The following is a 19,704-nucleotide window of genomic DNA, read 5'->3' on the forward strand; positions in this document are numbered from 1 at the left end:
TCCCTTGCAGTAGGTATTTATGGTTTAAGAAGAGCTGCACAAGAGGGAGAAAATGAGTTCGGCACAGATGCTAAGAACTTTGTCCTCAGGAACTTTGACGTGGACTGCCTCTGTGTCTAGTGAAGATTAACCTGTGTTTTGGGCCTTAGGATTGCTCCTGAGAGGGCGAAAAACCATTTTAAAAAACCTCCCTGCAGCAAGATAGGGGCCAAATTAGCTAACCAGCTAGTTTGCTAGGAAAAAATGGGAAAACTCCCTCCCTGTCCTGTTATAGCAACAAAGACGTTTTACCTTAGGAGAAATCTGTCTTCCCAAACATGGAGGTCACTGTATATTGAGGTGCAGCCACATGATTAGTTGTTTGGAGTAGCTTTTTGTGTTAAAGAGCAATTGCACTTAATGAGTTGGCCGCTGTGTGTGTGTGTGTGCATGCTTGCATGTATGCATCCATATGTATGTGCAGTATGTATGTATGTATGTGCAGTGAGCTCGATAATGCTTGGGACAAAAACTTTTTTTTCTTGATTTGGCACTGTACTCCACAGTTTTTGAAATGACAAGTCCTTTTATACATAAACATATAGTAATATAATATATATTAGAATATAGTAACAAGGAATATAGTAACATACTGTAGTTGCACTATGCTAATGCACTTTCCTGGCTGTATGAAATGTAGCTGAAGTAAATCTGCCTGCTGCCCCAAAGCTGCAGGATAAATAACAATTTAGGAGATGAAAGTCAAAAGGGAAGAGGACAGGCATCTTTAATAGCCATTATTGTCCATAAAGATGTCCATCATGATTAGCTGAGTAATGAATTCAGAAACACGGTAATGGACTACTGGGCATTTTAATATTTTGTTTAATTACAATGTTACTATTTAGGGTAGCAGTGTAATGGGTAAGGAACTGGCCTCATAACCTAAAGGCCACAGGTTCGAATCCCAGGTAGGACACTCCCATTGTACCCTTAAGGTACTTAACCTGCATTGCTTCAGTATATATCCAGTTATATAAATGGATGCAATGTAAATGGATAAGAGCATCTGCTGTAATGTAATGTATGCCTGTAATGTAATGGATAAGATGAAAATGACCTCTCGTCTGGGAAACTGAGGTGAACACATCTCACACTGTACCTCTGACAAACCTCTCTCTCACTCACTCTGTCTCTCTCTCTCAATCTACTTTCAGCCAGCTGCACTTCACTCAGTCTAGTTCCATAATCAAGGGAGTGCTCCCTGACTTTCTCCAGTAGTCTTTTATGCCTCTGCTTGACCATTGCATCACGAGTGTGAGGCAACCTCAGCACTTTTGCGTTGTCATAAACTTGTGTCCGTCTTTGAAACATTACGTAGTGGGCGATTTCAATGCTGTCGACTGCTTTCCGGCACGAATACATTATCGCCTTTCGGCTGCTACATCAAGGCCTGTGAGTTTGAGATTAAAATGCAGAAAATAATTGTCTGAGAAAATGATTCATTTATTTATTTATTTATTTTTTGCCCTATGCTGAAATAAATTATTCTTTCATTTACAAAAATGTATTGGCTGTATAACTTTTCTTTTTTAACCGAAAATTCAAAAAAAAAAAAATTAAATTGAAAACAGGGAAAACATGCACAATATAATGAAGACTAGGTCACTGCCTAGACATTTACTATCTGCCAGAAAATAATTGTAAATACATTATACAATAGATTGCGGTAGATTTGTTATTAATGAATAAATTACTATTCATTATTCATTATTCTCCTCCACTCCCCTTAAGATCCAAGTCACATTAGAACAAAATGCACAGACACCAATAAAGGTAAATCAGTGAGTAAGGGTAATCTTTTATTTGTGTTTCAGACAACATTCCCCCTGACATTTCACCATCCCTTCAGGCAGGAATGACAGGTATTACCTGTAAGCTTGTGGGTATGGTCACGGGACAAGTAGTTCATAAAAATTAGATGAAGAGGTCTTCATAATCCACTTCAGGAGAGAAAGAAAGGATGACTACATTACCCGCAATCCAGTTTGGTAGCATACTGACAAAACAGTGGGCTACAGCTGTCCCTGAAAGTTGCTGTATGCTTACACAGTTACATAGAAAAATAGTACTGTCAAAAGTTTATAAGCTTCTACAAACAATTTCCAGGTTACAAAAAAAAGAAAGAAAACTCATTTTCCCAAGATTCGTGGGATAAGCAGCACCTGGTCAACGCAGCCAGTATGGGGGAGGCTGCCGGGATGAGTAATCGAAAAACGTCCTGAAAAAAGGTCTCTTTTTGTAGTTTTTGTTTTCCATTGTTTGTTTTTTCCTTTGTGTCAAATGCTTTGTGTCAGACGCACGAAGATGAGACATAAGCCCCCACATTGCACCTGGGACCTGATGGTGCTGACGGTACACTGGTTCATGGGAAGTGTAGTTTAATTGGTCTGGAAATATGAGGGCAGTTAAAGGGGAGGTAAAAGAAAAGCACACACCTCCAGAAAGCCACTGGATAGAATGCTTATAACAAAAAAAATTAAAGAGAAATAACAACATCAATAATAATACTACTAGCAATTATAAGAGTAATAATACAAAGAATGACATTTAATCTCGATGACTAACAAAGATTTTTTAACTCTGCAAACCCAGCACTGGTTTTCATAGACCCTTTCTCCCATAGTCAGTTGGTGGTGTTCCGATCATTTCTGAGATTCCACAACCGACCAGCAATATTCCCACATGTATATTGAGTTGTAAATATTACAGTATCTGAAGGAAACAATAATCAATAACACAAGCGTGAATTTTTCACGAGGAATAGGACTAGTTCTTGGAGGTATAAATATGTTGCGTAACGTGACATTATATATCATTTCTTTTTTTACAAAACCTGAAAGGATGTAGGCAGTTACGTACTGTTATGTATGTGTAGTCACAGAAAAGGCTGCATTTTGCCATGATTTGGCCACTCACAAGGGCCATCTAAATGAAATGCTGTGCTAAACGTGTGCGTTAGAGTCACAGGCAGCTGAGCCTGGACGATAACTTCTACACCAGTTTTACTCAGTTTACATATCCTGCAGAGAGAGAAAAAACGATGGGTGATCATAAATGAATGGCTTGTCTGTCATGCAGTACCCTCGTTCACGCATGGTGGCCACCTTACATCGACAGGGCAATTCATGCTCAAGGGTACGCAAAGAACCAATGTGATTTGGAGAGACATGTTAACATGTGTATGACTACGTGTAAAAATACGTTTGCGTGGGCATATGTGTATTATTCACCCGTTTAAATATATACCTGGAAAGTTCTCTGCATATGCTCATGCAGATATCTGCATGTGCAGATCGTTGCTGTGATTAGTTGTTTTACAGTCTCTCGCTCTTTCCCCCTACCCTCACTGACAGACATACATTTTAATTCAATAAAGGAACCAAAGAGAAGATAACAAATTAAGTGCTTGAATGAACTCACAATAATAATTTGAACTATACACTTTTCATTGCGTTTTCTTTTTTTCTGAAATTGTAACTGAATATCAACTAGTTACCCATCGTACACAATTCCACTGAAAAATTCCACTGCTCAAATTACACCCCCCCCCCCAAAGCCCTGATCCCGTCTGTTTCATTCCCTCCTTGAAGGATTAATTAATCAGAATAAATTGATTCCTGGTAATCCTGTTTTTAAAACCTTCCGGACTCCCCCATCCTCTCTCCGTTTCACCCAACCCCTCACGCCGATATATAAAATATACAAAAGATTATTTCCAAAATTTCCTCTGAACTCTCTCTTTGCAAATATAAAAATATACAGATTCCCTGTGTCAAAATGGCCTCTCCGCCCCATGCGACTCACTTATCCAATATCGCTTTATCCTCTAATTCCTTCCATCCTTTGTCCCCCCCAGTTCAAAAATATACAATGTTTTATCATAGAAAACAATTACAGCTCAGTTCTCATCAAAACTCAGACTCTTCCTCTGCCACACGGTGCTCCTCCACTTCCAGGACCATTTTGTCTGAGTTTTTTTTTTTTGTCCTCTGAGTTTTTTTTTCTCACCGCATACAAAACGTATTCCTCCTCAGATCCCCCATCCTCCTCCTCCTCCTCCTCCTGCTCACAAGTCTCCGTGCCGGCTCTCGTACTTGTTGAGGATGTTACGGCAGCGGCCCAGCTCCTTGCGCATGTCGGCCACTTCCTGCCGCAGCGCCGCGTTTTCTCGCTCCAGAAAGGACGCCCGCACCGAGATCTGGTTCTCCTTCAGCCGCCGGGCGTCCCGCGACCTCTTGGCCGCCTCGTTGTTCTTGTACCGTCGGGACCAGTACTTGTCATCCTGCGAAGCACAAGAGGGTAAATTTCTGTCCTCCTGAGAACAACCACGGCCTGTTCACTGGACAAATGAACTGTGTGCTGTTCACCTCTCAGTTCACATAAAATATGTTTATCTAATTGCAGTCTGAAGTACATGCATTTCCTGGGAGGAAATTAGAAATATTTGAAATTAACTAGAGGGAAAATATATGGTTGTATGTACTTAGCCCATAATAAGCACAAGAATCATCAAAAAAATTAATTACAGATTAACAATTCAATATCACCAGTTATCTCTAATGAATACAAAAAACAACAGACTTAGGTGTGAGACTCGTGAAAACACTGGTATTACTCAAGACCATAGCAGCTGGGTTATTATGGTGTATCCAAGCTAAGACTATAACCAATATACTTTTTCATGCTCAGACTGCCTAATGTCTCCGTCATGGATCTGGGAGTCCAATTAACTGAGAAGTTTAAAAAAAACGGCAAAGTATCTTTATACACTAGATCATGGTGTCAAACTCAAGTGCTGGAGGGCCACAGTGTCTGCAGGCCTTTGTGGTTTTCTTTCAATCAGCAGCCAACCAATGCCTTGAGAACAAGGTGTGTGGACTCTTTAGCCAATCAATGACTTAAATTAATCACTTGGCCTGAAACACACCGAAAACCAGCAAACACCGTGACCCTCCAGGACTGAAGTTTGACACCCCTGCACTAGATTCTACCATATCAGAGAACGCAGACAGCCCTTATGCCTCACTTGCTTCAGTAAATGCAAGTTAAAACAAATTACACAATGCAATATCCTCCATTACATTCATTATGAGACATAGAGAAGGTATCGCTTCATCAGTAAGTGTCAGCTTGGCTACATTAGCCAAGTGGAATCCCCCAGTTAAAATGAAAACACAAGACATTATGGGGCTCGTTTATTGACCGTTTCACTGACGCCACCGCGAGAGAGCCGAATATGGCTCTTGGGTGCCAGGTCGGCAGTTTGGGTCATACCTTCTGCTCGTCTGGCACCAGCATCTTCCGGGCCTTCTTGATCATGGGCTGCGGCTTGAGCTCCTCCTCGGAGAAGCGGTGGCGGCGCGGGTCAAAAGCCTCCTGGCCCGGTACGCTCGACAGCGCCAGGTCCGCAGGGTCCGGGTCGAAGTTCACCACCACGCCGTCTGCGTTGGTCGAGGGGGGCCCCGGCAGTGGGGGGCAGGACGGAGAAGAGGAGGGTGATGGGTCGGGAGGGACTGGATGGAGAGACCAATACAGAAAGAAAATGAATATATTGCATAGAGAAAAAGGAACATATATACTCAAATGCATTTTTAATAGTGTTTTGGTTACTGCACAATTACAGGAATAGTGTGTACCAAGTGACAAGAAGGCCATAGAATATGTCAGAACTCAGGCAGCGGGTAGATGTTGCCCCAGTGATAAGTACCAATGATTAAGTAAACAAACCCTCATCCTTAGCTATTTTGAGAAGAAACCTGAAACTGATGAGGGGTCACTGCAAGCCATGTCCTGACATGGCAAAATGACTGTGTTTGAGCTTTCCCATCTGTCTGTGGTGTTTTCCCCCTGCCCAGTTTCTTTCCATATTCATTTTACCCTTTTCTTCACATAATTTCCCTCATATCTATCACATCCAATCACAATCGTTTTTTTGCTCTTGCAGACCACAATTACATTTTTCCCCTAATGTTCATATTGAAATTTTCAAGTGCAGTGCTGAGTAACATGCATAATCCCTGACTAAAATGTATGCACATGAGGTAAAAAAAAAGTGTCTGCCTCCATTGTTTTAGAATCAGTATTGAACAAATAAGAGTTGTCGTGTGTTGCAAATGGGTTTAACAATTCTTAATTAAACGCTGAAAGGGTAGATAACATAGACAGAAGGTCACATAACATTTTACCCCCTATCCAGCCTCCAGTTCTTAACAATATCATGTTAGCATTCCTCCTTTTGAACCTAACATCTGCAAAAAAATTCTTCCTTCCCTTATCACTGTTACAGAACAACATGGACACACCCCCTTCCTCTTCCTTTCAGCACAGAACACAAACAGAACATACATGTTCCACTGAGAAGAGGAGTCAAACCCCCCACATACACGCCCCCCCCCCCAACCGACCCGTCTGTTCATATCTCACATTTGCATGAAACAAAAACTGTCGAGAGCACAGTTCTCAGTGTTGCGTGCTGTGTCTCTCTTCCTTCCTTCTCGCTCCCCTCCCTCGCTCCCACACCACCACCCCTCCCTCTCTTCCTCTGCCCCTCCCCTCCACTAGCTCTCTCACTCCATTGCTCTCTGCATCAGCACGTGACAGGCCGCCTGCACATGGACCAAGCGTGTGAGACAGACAGAGAGATTTAAAAACACGCGAGTAGTGTACTCTCTCTCTCTCTCTGCCAGCCTGGCTCTCCCGCCCTCCTCGTCTCTCAATGCAGTTAAAGCATGCTGCAGAGTCCACTTAGTCAGTGTCTAAATTAACCCTTTCCTGTTCCCTTTTCAGCTTTTCAGTTTTTGTTTTTTTAACCAATTTTGTTCCTTGCTCTTTGTCTCTGTCACTATTACTTTGATAGTTTGCTGTATTGCCTAGTCAGTCGTATTTCTAACCATTTTAGTAATTCAGTATCTGTGTAGTTCTCCATGATCATTCTGCGTAAGACTTCTTATTCATGAGAACGCCCCCGTTCTGTAGTAAATGTCCCTTGTTTACCAGCCAATGGCTCTGAAAGATCATTCGTTTTTTGATTCACTCAAACTTCAAATTGAACGATTTGTTTGATTATTGACAATGTAAATAAAAATGACATCTTCCCCTTTACCAGATACCTCTCTACTTCCCAGTCTTACGCTTCTCTTTCACAAAACTTTCTCACATCCCTTGTCTGATCTGAGACAGTTTTTCCTACCTGTCCAAAACCTGAAAATCCTGGATATTATTGCTTTTCATACCATTAACATGCTAAGAATAACCACCCCCACCCCTCCCCCACTGCCCCACCAGATTTTCCTGTCTGCTTTCCCATTTCCCTGGGCTAATGCCAGAGAAATAGGAGCCTACCCTTCTCGTGACATCACTTTCTTTTCTTAAATTACATTATTACCCATTTCGGTCTAATCCAGTACCAAAATCCCGCCCTTCCCCCCCAACTCCTCTTGTCAGTTGTAACTGACAAAAAAAACTCACCGTGTAGACACTCTGACCCTCCCAGAATGCTTTGCGGTGCCTGCTGCATGTCCAGCCCCAGCAGCGAGGAGGAGGAGGAGGAGGAAGACATGGAGGAGGACGAGGACGAGGAGCAGGGCGGAGGGGATGAGGGGGGGCACTGGGAGCTCTGGTTGGGGATGGCGGACTGGGAGCTCTGGGATGGTATCTGGGCGGAGCTGGAGCTGTTGCTGTGCATGCAGCCCATCCCATTCTCTGTGAGAAACTCCTCCAGGTCCATGTACTGCAGCTGGAACAGGCCCCCGTCACAGGGCAGGGTGCGCTCCCAAAGCAGGGGTCCCAGGAAGGCCGACTGGGAGGAGGAGCGCAGGCTGCACCCGCTGCCGCCTCCTCCGACCCCCACCCCGCCCAGAGAGTCCTCATCCGAGTCCAGGGGTTTGTCTTTGTCTGAGGGTGGAGAGAGGTGGAGAGGACTTTTAGATGTCGCAATGTGACTACGAACTGCTCATGTGCGGTGGAGATTGCGATTCAAAAGGGAACAACACAGACCAACAGCAACCCTGTGGTCACAGATAATTACGCATGTGCATGCAAGCACATGCGCGCTTACCAGCATGCATGTGCACAAAGCGTGTGAGAAGATGGAGAAAGCTCTGAATTATTATCCATATTATTTAACAATTCTTTAAACTTAAATAGACTTAAATTGCGAAATATGTTCCTATTAATAGGTGTGACTCAACAGAGCCTTTGTACAGTAGCAGAGACAGAGTCCATGCTAAGACAGGGCCAATAGAATGTATTCTTATGGCACGTGCACTGACTGACCAGGCCAGACCCCACAGTAAATACATGGCGTACAAAGGAAGTTATATGGAACCCAGCATGCCAAAATAAAGTGAGGACTATGGCAACATACTGAAAGGCATACTGGGGAACCCAGGGGGAAGTCTGTTTCAGTCGCTGTCCTTGCTGTTGTTGGACTTCCTTTTAGCATTATTTTTTTCTGCATCATTGAGAGTTTTGCAGGCTTATTATTGCCGTTCTTAAAGTAAATTTACACAGCAATTAAAATCCCTCACAAGGAGGTACTGGGGGTGACTGCTGAACAGAGGACAGCGAGGGGGGCTATAGAGTCATCTAATTTTTTTTACTAGGTTTCTCATTTGCTTAGCTGCTCATAATAAGTTATACTTGAAAAGGCTAACGTTGGCAGCAGTCATCATTTGCAGAGGTCCACTGAACACAAACAACAAATCATTCATAAGGTTGCTAGCTGTTATAATCAGTAGATATGAGCAGTTTGGCTCTGTATATATATATATTTTTAAATGACATGATTGTTTATGAATGCCATCACTGCACAGTACACAATATCTGTCTGTGTCTTACCTGTAAATATACTGTTCTAAACTGCATTCTTTGGTGGTTGAGTTGAATTATATGGACAGCAGCATATGTTTCTATTTAACTCTTCTGCCGAATGTAGTACAGTGCTTATATAAAATAAACCAATGTCGTCCATAGTGCATCTCTTTTACATCATAACGCTGGTTCACACTAACATACTAAACACTGGCGATGTAGCTGTTATGGAGGCAATAAATAAAGCGGCAAAAACTGCTAGAGAAAGACATTTAGGCAGTAGTAATAAAAAGACGAAATGGGACAAAAGTTCATCGTGATGCTACGTCGAGGGGATGGGGGATGGGGAAACAGACGCTCGCGCACTCACGTGCAGACGCACACAATCTCACCTTTCATATCGCAACAGTCTTTGCCTCGCTGATCACCTTTGATGGGGAGCTGCAGAAGGGACTTTAGGCTGGCCATGGAATTCAAATGCCCACCGCTCGGTGAACCATTCATCGAGTTGCCATTTCCGAATTGAGGGCTTGCTCCAGCAGGGAGGTCTGGGGTTAGAAGTTGTGAGAGTGGCCTGGACATCACTGGACGGCCGCTGATTCCTGGCGCGCTAGAGTTGGTTGATGAGGGATGGGGCAGCTGACCCAACGAATCCCCAGTTTATCGATCAGATAAGCGGATACTTTGTATATTGGTTTACAACGTTAGTATATTACGGAAGACAACTCGACATTGACATCCATGTACGCATACCAATGTACATAGTCTAATATTATTGTTTTACTTATGGTTACCACCCCCCTACCGCGACATTAGTTTGCCAAGTTGGTAGCGCAACTGGACGTATATTTATACGTATAGCTATATATTTTTCTATCTATGTTACATTAATTCAATATAGTACGTCTTCCGATGTATGGACGTTGTGTTAATCGGTATTGCTATTTCTCAGGCTAATTGTCAATATAAAATATTGATATTTAAGTCTTCAAGTGTTCCGCAAGCAATTTGGTATTTAATTTCGTCTTCGTGTGTAGTATCCTCGCTCTGCATTAGACAGTTATCTTGAAAAAACGCAGCAGCTTGATTTTTGCGATACTGATCCAGTCCTTGAGTCACTTGCACTATTCGTTTATTTGTTGTTTCCAATCAAATTACGTTGATTTTCTTCCCGACTTGGATTTATATATCCCATTAAAAATAAAAATATCGGACAACGACGGATGTCCATGGAGAACCAACGAGGTGAGACAGCCTTCAACTGAGACAGAGAGACAGGCTTATTGTCGTCCTCGGATTTAATATTTTAATGTGAAAACTTGAAAGAAATGCAGGTTATTCTTTAGCGATGATAAAATTAAAATTGCATGAGTCCTTTCTGATAAAAGGTAAATAGATAAAATATTTTTCGTCCAAAAAACAAAATTGTGAGCCATGCAATCAACTGCAATGGTTTTTCTTCCGCTTCTCTCCCGCTCTCTGTCTCTGAAGACCAAGAAGCAGTTTGTGCTAGAGCCGAGGCGATAGTCAGCTGGAAAGAACACGGGTGACTCTCGTGACGTCACCTCTCACGGGGAATGGCGCTGGGGGAGGTGTTGATAAATATTCATTATACACACACCTCTCTATGCCACACCTACAAAGTAGTTCCACACACCACGCCTAAAACAATTTAGCCAATGACGGAAGGAGAAACTTACCACGCTGTGGCTTCACTCTGGCTTTGTAATTAACCAGTTGTGCGCCGAGTTATTTCAGATACTCCGCTTGTGTCCAAACACGTGGGTGAGTTGCACTGTCTGGCAAATGGGGGCAGTTCTATATAAGGGGAATAAATAATAATAAATAATTGAATCTGCAAAGAAAAGCATATTTTTAGTAAAGACCTTGTCTTCTCTCTCGCTCTTTCTCTCTCTCTCTCTCTCTCTCTCTATATATATATATATATTCGATCCACATCCATTGTGATAAAATCCAATTTCTTGTCATTTCAACTGAATTAATAAATTCATTTGTAATCGATGAGTTCTGCTGAAGGGGTATGGTTAATATGGACACAGGTCAAGAAATCCATGTCATAACATCTCGTCAAAATCCACTATAAATAACAATAATCAAATAATATTGTAGAAGATATTTTGTATATCTATATTTTAGCACAAACCCACCTCCAAATACAAAGTGTATCCACAAAGAATCTCCAGCAGCAAAACACGATAATATATCAAATCCTGAACACTTTTTTAACAGTTTAATCAATCACTAACAATCCTGACTGATATCAATTGAAACAGTTGGATTGTCAGGGCTGAGATGAGAAACACTGTTTAATATCAAATGGATACGTACTGTATTTGCAATGTACTTGTACTATAACCCCCATACTTAGTGACTTAAAACCATTACCAATAAGAAGTGTTTGCACTGCACAACATGCTTTCATACCAGGCTGAATTCAAGCAATGTCATTAAAATGAAACTACATATCTGCATTGTTTGTTGCTATTATTATGAACCCAACTACGATTACCATATCATCATTCATTCACAGTTCCCCTTTAATCTGCCAGAAACGTGAGGGCTTGCTTCTTTTGGCCAACAGGAATGAGTTCGCCGTCGCTTTAACTCCAACTCCTGTTCCACAAAAGCGCACATGGCCCTGGCACGCGCAGGAGCTGCCCACCTGCAGGCTAGCCTCGCTGTGATTGGTTCAAAGTAGGTCAGTCGCTGCCCTGTGCAGAATTCTATTGGATAAAACTAGGTCAATCGCTCCGCCCATAGCTTTCCCCATGCAAAGCCCACGTGAGACACACGCGAAGCAAAACAGTCGAGGGAGGAGAGAAATTGTGGATTAGTATTTTGCTTGGCTAGATCCAGACATCAGCTGGCATTTGATTTTGCATGTTTAAAATTTGATTAAAGTATTTTTAGTTGAGAATCGTGTGATTGATCAAAACATTTGCTATTCCAATAAATACATTTATGTAAACATACTTATTGTATCGGACTTGTATTAACTTCCATTGTATGTTAGAGAGAAAAAAAAAAAAAAAAAAACCCGGGGCATACAAAATAAAATGTGAGATTGTCTAAATGAGCATTATATATCTTTACAAGGTGAAAATAGTTGCTGCTACTACTGCATCTGCTTGAAGAAGGAATTCAAAATAACTGCTTCTTATTTACTATATAAAACTCCATATTGCATTGATTTCAACACGTTTCAATACATAGGTATAGACTCTTGCCACACTCAGGCACATTGTGGAGATTTAAAATCCACAGACACATTTCACTTTAAAGTAAACAAAGAGTATGTCTGTGGCTACTCACATTTACAGTGGATGAGTACAGTGCATTTCAGAGCTGTTTCTGTTGCAATACTTCAAAATTACACGTGTAATGCTATTTTGTATATTTGAGACACATATTTACAAAAAAGGAGTTATGTTTATATAAATGCTGAACTGAAACAAATGTTTCACTTCAGGCTGTTTCAGTGATACAATACAAAGTTATAACATCATTTGAATTAATATCTCAAAGACGGTATGTGGACAATCGGAAGAATATTTGGAACAGTTTAAAATTGATTTCCTTTAAAATACTTAGAAGAGGGCACTCAAATCAAATTAATTATAAAAAATATGTTTTATTTTATTGTTTGACCAGTCCTCAAATATGAGTACAATCATTTTGAGAACTCTGCTGATGACACGTGCTCAGTGTTCTCGAATGCACTGAGCCGCTAAGACGCAGTCACATCAAATAAGACTGCACAAGTGAACTCGAGTGTCTCTCACACACGGTACATCGTGAGTGAGTCTCACTCATGTGCTGCGCACGAGTCCGGCACAATCAGCTTGAGTGAGTTGTGAAGACTACATTTGGCCTCCTACTTCCACCTTGTGGCAATATGACAGTCCTGCAGGTAGATATTACTTGCGCACGGTACTAAATAGCAGCAACGACCATCGCAGCTAAAACAGACATTAACTCTGAAATGAATTCAAATCTATATGAACTCATGAAGCATATTGAACAACAAATTAAGAGTCAATAGATATGTTTAGAAGGGTTACTTTTAGTGCATTTACTCTGGAGCAGACCAGTTATTTTGCCGTGGTGATGAGTAGAATAAAATTAGTACATGCTTATATTTTATGGATGATTTAACATGCAATGCTACACAGAATGAGTTGGGGGATTCAGTAGTACAGTTCCATTTAACAGGGCTCTGCTCTCAAAGTGTGGGATCATCACACTTTTATACAGGTCAAGTGTAAAAATAAACAACAGCACACCGTTAGGTTACACCAAGTGTAATTTATGGAATCTTTTGTGCAATGAAAAAAGCAAATACATGAGTGAAATCAAAATTTCTAATTTTATAACCATTTTGTGATGGGCTATTTTAGCTTTACAGTATGGTTGATGTTTTATTTTTATTTTTTTTGCTTAAACTAAAAAGCAGACTTAAAAAAGCCCATCCAAATATAAATTAGTGCTTTGTGATGTTCTTTTTTTGCTCCTCTCTAGTCATTTGTATCACTTTTAATTTCCCTAATTTACATAGCTTTACATTATCTTTCATTTGTCAGGTGGAAAAAAAGATGAAGGTAGAAGGGATCCCCTCAGAAGCCAGTACAATAAAAATACCCCTTATTGAGTTTTAATTACACATTGGAATTACAGATTCTATGCATAAATAAAATATAAGTAAAGGATAAAGTAAATAAACTATAAATGATGTTGAAACATGTTTCTGGTGGTTGTTTGTATTCAGTCTTACCAAAAGTACAAACGAATGACCTGTTAGCATTTGACTTAAATTTGAATATCATTTTCAAATTAAGAGAAAGAGGCAATGTCAATGCAAATGCAAAGATGCTCATGTTAGAGAACTATGCATTAATTAAGTTACATGGAGGGCATCACTTGCTTCTTGATGAAGGTGATCAATGTTGAAACAAAAAAATGACCAATTATCACAATTAAAAGGTCAATATATCATTTTTCATGCCTTCTTTGTATATGACATCCTAAGGGACAGGGTTATGGCCATATAAAGATTAGTGATTACCCTGGGATTAGTCTAACTAATTTGATTCTTGGACACCCTGTTATGGATATGACAATGAAAATAACTGTGAATGGGCCAGTAGCCAGAATAACACATTTGGTGAGTATTGTTGCTACCGTATGATCTCTCCCCTCATTTACCTTGCATTATAACATTTACATGTTGAAACAGTTGAAAAAATGTCTGTTGCAGGAACACATTATTTGTTGTAGGGTAATTAACTATTTCTAATCTACCAGCAGACAACACAGATCTAGTAGTGCAACACTACATTTCCTCAAGAGCATACAACAGTCAGTAGCCAATGTTTGTATCCTGAGAGGTTTATGAACATGGAGCTAAATGCAATTCATATGGGGGCCAGGTTTATGGCTAGGTCAGTTGGCCCTGTGCTAGCTATCAACATCAGCACACAGTTGGATGCACCTAATAAGACCAAAACAAATCAGTCAAGAGTCTACATCAAAGTGAATCCAAAAATAGTGCATATGAAAAAAGCATTTTTGTTGAGGGAGAGGGTGAGGATCACGTCACAAGGAAAGACATGGTGCCGTACCAAACTTACCAGTGTGGCTCCTGGGGACACACGGACATAATTAAGTGAAAAAAGGACTGGTAGAAAAATGATTAAACTGACCTCGGGATTTTAAAACTGCTGGCAAAAATCTCACTGAAATGGTGAAATGCCAAAATGGTCCATGACTGGTCCTACTGAGCAGCACATTAGGCTAGTGTTAAATTAAACTGTTCTCAGCACTCTCTGCTATCCTCTCACTGAGCACTCAACCACTCAACATATCCCGTGGAGGCAATGCTGCTGAAATTGCGAGTGACTCATGACCCAAGAGAAAGCTATTTATCAGCCCATTTTTTCACTTGACATCAGAACACAGCAGGGAGGGCGGTTCATGTCAAAGTACAGAAGTAAAAAAAATAGGTGAGCAGCAAAAAACCTTTTTGCATAAATTTATCTGACTTACTGTTTTGTGTTATATGTTATGGCCTATACATAGAGGGTATATGCCACCCCTCTAATACAAGTGAATCTTAGTCTCATCTGTCCACAAGACCATTTAGCAGACACTCCTATACTTTTTACATTTATCAATTCATACAGCTGGATATGTACTGATGTAAGGTTAAGTACCTTGCTCAAGGGTACAATGGCAGTGTCCCACACAGGAATCAAACCAGTGACCTTATGGTTACAAGACCCATTATACTACACTGCCACCCAACAGCAGACTATATCCAGAGCTCTGGTACTTCTTAAGGGACAGTATCCAGGCCATCCTGTTTTAGCAGCTAGCTAGTGGTTTTCATCTTACAGTGTAGCCTCTGTGTTCTGTTTGTGAAGTCTTCTGCAGACAGTAGGCACTGGCACACCCAGGCCTCCTGAAGGGTGTTTCTGATCTGTTGGACCGTGTTTGAGGGTTTTTAAAACACAAATAGCATGCCCCTCCAAACAGTGAGTCATGTGTCTGCCACTCAATACATAAAGCATGCAGACATGGTGAAGAGGTTTATTTGTTGTGCAACCAAACATTAGAATGGGTAATAGGCTATGTGTGATCTAAGTGACTTTGACCATGGTATGATTGTTGATGGCGGTTGCACAATCTCAGAAATAGCTGCCATCTTGGGGTTTTCACGTATTACAGTCTCTAGTTTACAGAGAATGGCGTGATAAAGACATTCAGTCAGTGGCAGTTCTCTGGGCAAGAACGCCATTTCAATGAGAGAAGTCAGATGAGAATGGGCAAACTCAGAGCTAACAGGCCACAAATGCTCAAATAACAGCTGCTTACGACCGGGGTGATGCAGAAAGACATCTTTGAAATCACAACCTTGAAGCGATTGAGCTACAGCAGCAGAAGACCACACCAGCTTCCACACCAGCAAAAAACAGGATGGTGAGTCAAGAGCGGTCACAAAACAAGATGACTGAAGATCGGAAAAATGGAACCCATCCTATCTTGTGTCAATGGTGCAGGTCAGCGAAGGTGGTGTAATGGTGTGAGCGATGTTTTCTTGGCACTCATTCAGCCTTTTAATACCAATTGACTACCATTTAAATGCCACAGCATACCAAAGAATTGTTGCTGACCATGTGCATCCCTACATCAACAGTCACAGTCAACCCCTTTTCAAATGGATACTTTCAGCAGAACAATGCGTCATAGTCACAAAATCATAAAGTACTCCTCATATCAAGCTGGTTCCAAAAACATGACAGTGACTCCAGTTTACTCCAATCCCCAGATCTCATTCCAAAAAAGCACCTTTTCAATGAGGAGGAACAACAGGTTTGCAGCATGAATATGTGGCCGAGAAATCTGCAGGAACAGCATGATTCCCTAAGGAATGTTTCCGGCACCTGGTTAAATCTATGTTACAAAGAATTCAAGTGGTTCTGGAGGGGAAAGGGGCTCCTACCCATTATTACGTAGGTGTACCTAAAAGTGGCTTTATACATTTAGTCAATCCAAAAGGATGTAATGTAGAGATCTTTGCCAATAGTGTTATTGCATCGGAAGCTCACCTTGTCACCTTACAGGTAAAACCTTTATACTTTTAGTGACCGACTCTATAAGCCTCTTTCTATTTGACATCCCATCGATTTTATGTAATTAGCAGACACTCTAATGACCTACTTATTTTTCTTTTTAAAATAAAAAAAATGCATATAGTTACATATTTACTGGAGCAATTTGAGTGTAAAAAGGTTTTAAGTAAAAATTCCATTTGTACGCACAACCTGTATGAATCCAAAAACTGAATGCTAAAAAGAGCCTAATTTATACAGGATGTACATCGTTTGAATTTCAGAACCACTGGTTTCATTTCCCAATTTACGCTGGAATTTCTTGTATTTTACTACATTTTATTCATCGGTTTGTCACTGTGATCTTTTTTGAGGCAGTCAATCCAGTATGACATAAAAATAGAACAAATCAACACCCTGGTTATTTCACTATCACTCCTTAGAAAGGCATGAAGTTTCAGCAAGTCACACACCTTCTGTAAAATGCTCTATCACTATTTATCTTCCTATATAAATATATGGGTGTAGCATCAGTACCTCACCTGGCAATTAGCAAGACAAGAGAGAAGTTCAGTGCAATTTTAAGGACTTGCTGATGAAGTTGCAGAATGATTTACAAAAGTGTGCCCCTTATCAAACCCCCAAACGAAAAAAAATTGTTTACTGTGCTGATGTTACAAAGGTTGTGATAAAGACACCATTTCCTTGGGTCTTTGTGTATTTAAGGGGGAAAGTGCAATGGTTCGAGGAGACTCATCAATATGGTCTCCTGCGCATCATATGCATATAACCATTCAATTACGCACATATTTTGCCCCATTGTATATTGCCATTATAAAACATACTGTACAATACACAACATTCATTTTGTCCTGGCATTCCTCTTTGACTCTTACTGCTGCACACCTAGCAGTTCTGCATATCTGCACCCTGCAGTTACTCGCCTATACACTAGTGTCATATCAAGATACAAAATAGTATCTATGCAGGCTACACAAGCCAGAGGCACGTCCGTGTCTACCAAGAAAGATAGCGATCCATATACAGCCACACGACTGCCGGAAAGCAGTTTCCTCCATCTATGCAGAACTATTAGCACAGAGGAAAGGTTAAAACATTACTTTGAAATCAGATAACTGAAGTATCACTTAAATGAATCTTGTTCCAGTAGCACTGGGTAAGACTACATGTGTTCCTTCACCACTCAGATACTTCCACTGTTTGGTGTATCTGAGGGGTTTCTTACAAAGTGAACACCTGCATAAAAGCCCAAGTTTGCCACCTCAATGTCCATAATGTTAATATACCTCAGACTAACAAATTAATGTTAGCCCAATGAAGTGACTGGCATGAAATTGTGGGAAAAATGGCATCAAATGTCCTGCAGATCGCTTAAATCATACAGTATTGTGCAACGGTCAGAGACCATCCTTTTTCCATTTACTTTCCAGTGAAAATGACCATTAAGTGAGAGTTATTTTTCAATAATGCAAAATTACACAAAACTCTTCACAATTATGTATAATATTAAATCTTTAGTATTTAGTGTGTCCAACCTTTGTCTTGTTACAGCTTCTATTCTTTTTGGGAGATATGCATTGAGTTTTCAAAAGAAATCTGCAGGAATGTTTTTCCATGCTTCGTGCAACCAGCTTCAAAGTTCAGTCTTAGAATTGTTTGCATTTTCTGCTTTTCTTAATCCAATTAATCCCAAACACATTCAGTGATGTTGAGGTCTGCACTCTGGGGTGGCCAGTCCATTGGTCTGTGCTTGGGGTCATTATCTTGCTGTAGAACTTGCTCCAAATCAAACATTGTTCCGAGGATATTGCACATACCAATGGATATGCTACAATTTGTTTGTATTCATTAGCATTCACGATGCCTTCACAATCAAAACCAAATCTCACAAACTTGCACTGATCCTCCACAATGCTTGACTGTGGGTTGTAGACATGGTTGCAAGTCTTTCATTGCATCAGGGCTTTCACACAGCCTTCTCTTACTTCCACAAATCTCAAATTTTAACTCAGTAGCCCATAAAACCTTACTGCCCAGTTTCGGTGTACTAGTGCAAATATTATTTCCTTTTCTCAGTATCAGCTTTTTGATAGCTACACATTTTTTCAGACCCATAGCATTGAGTTGTGTTCTCAAAGTGGAAGGATTGACAGAAACACCTGTGGATTTTTTTCAGATCTGAAGCAAGAGTGGAGCTTGATTTTTTCCCAATCTCTCAAAGATAAAATCTCAGTACTGTCTTTGTAATTGTGATAATGTTGATGGTCCACCAGTTCTAGCACTGCTGTTAGAAGTCTTATTTTCTCTGTATCTTTCAATAATCTTTTGAACTCCAGTTTTGGAAGTCCTGTTTTTTCACTTATTTTCCTTTGACTTTCACATTCCTTTTATTATCTTATATCTGGTTTAATCAGAAATATTTAGCCATTTTAGAGGCACACAAAAAATCTGCAAGGCAGCTAAAGTGTGTTTGGGCAGTTATGACATTAGTAACTTTTTTTGAATGTTAGTCACATTTGAAGGCAAAGTGTTCTAACTTAATGTCATTGTAACAACTTTTGTTGGGAGGACACAGCTGTGACTTGTTTGCTGATAGGGAGGACTGAAGACTTAAAGTGGCAGTAGGGTGTACAAAAGAAAGCGTGGACAAATATTGATAGATCTGATCTGTAATGGTGGAGGATTTTCTTTAGTTGTCTGATAAATATGTTTCCTGCATTATTATCTGATACTGAAATAAATGACTAGCACTAAATGGCTGATTTGACTGGAAATTTAATCAAAGAAAGAATTGTCTCTGATTTTTGCACAGTACTGTTTTTTTTTTTTTTTTTTTTTAAGGATCCCCAGTTTGGCCTAGACTCCGACAAAGCTGAAGAGAGCAGGTCCGAGGAGGAGGCCACAAACATAGTCACAATTACGCCAAGAGACTAATAGCAGTGTGGGACACAACACTTTAGCCATGTCTGTGCTTTCTTGGGAGCTGATGAATAACTGCCAGGGATGTCCAAAACAAGTGGCAAAATTTATGATCAAAATTTAAGATCCAGGTAGCTGACTTTTGGAAATCTGCAATTAAGAGAGGTAGGTAACCCACCGTTGTAGCTGAATAGACCTCACTGAATTGTGTTGATGCTTTATAAAGGGCAGTGTAATTCAGATTTTGGTGTAAAGATGCGTACCCTCATGAAAGTTGTGCCTC

At 40.5% G+C, this 19,704-nt stretch overlaps 1 protein-coding gene across 1 annotated transcript; it reads right to left on the reverse strand.

Moving 5' to 3' along the window:
- Positions 1 to 1,814: 1,814 nt before the first annotated feature.
- dbpa (D site albumin promoter binding protein a) lies at positions 1,815 to 10,425 on the reverse strand. Its single transcript, XM_035431527.1, has 4 exons — positions 9,246 to 10,425; positions 7,510 to 7,935; positions 5,317 to 5,555; positions 1,815 to 4,324 (listed from the first exon to the last, which is right to left on the reverse strand). The coding sequence occupies exons 1-4, from the start codon at positions 9,433 to 9,435 to the stop codon at positions 4,109 to 4,111; spliced, it is 1,071 nt and encodes a 356-aa protein (XP_035287418.1). The 5' UTR covers positions 9,436 to 10,425; the 3' UTR covers positions 1,815 to 4,108.
- Between the last annotated feature and the right edge of the window lie 9,279 nt (positions 10,426 to 19,704).

The sequence above is a fragment of the Anguilla anguilla genome, chromosome 8 (genome assembly GCF_013347855.1).
Source record: "Anguilla anguilla isolate fAngAng1 chromosome 8, fAngAng1.pri, whole genome shotgun sequence".
NCBI classification, from domain to species: Eukaryota; Metazoa; Chordata; class Actinopteri; order Anguilliformes; family Anguillidae; genus Anguilla; species Anguilla anguilla.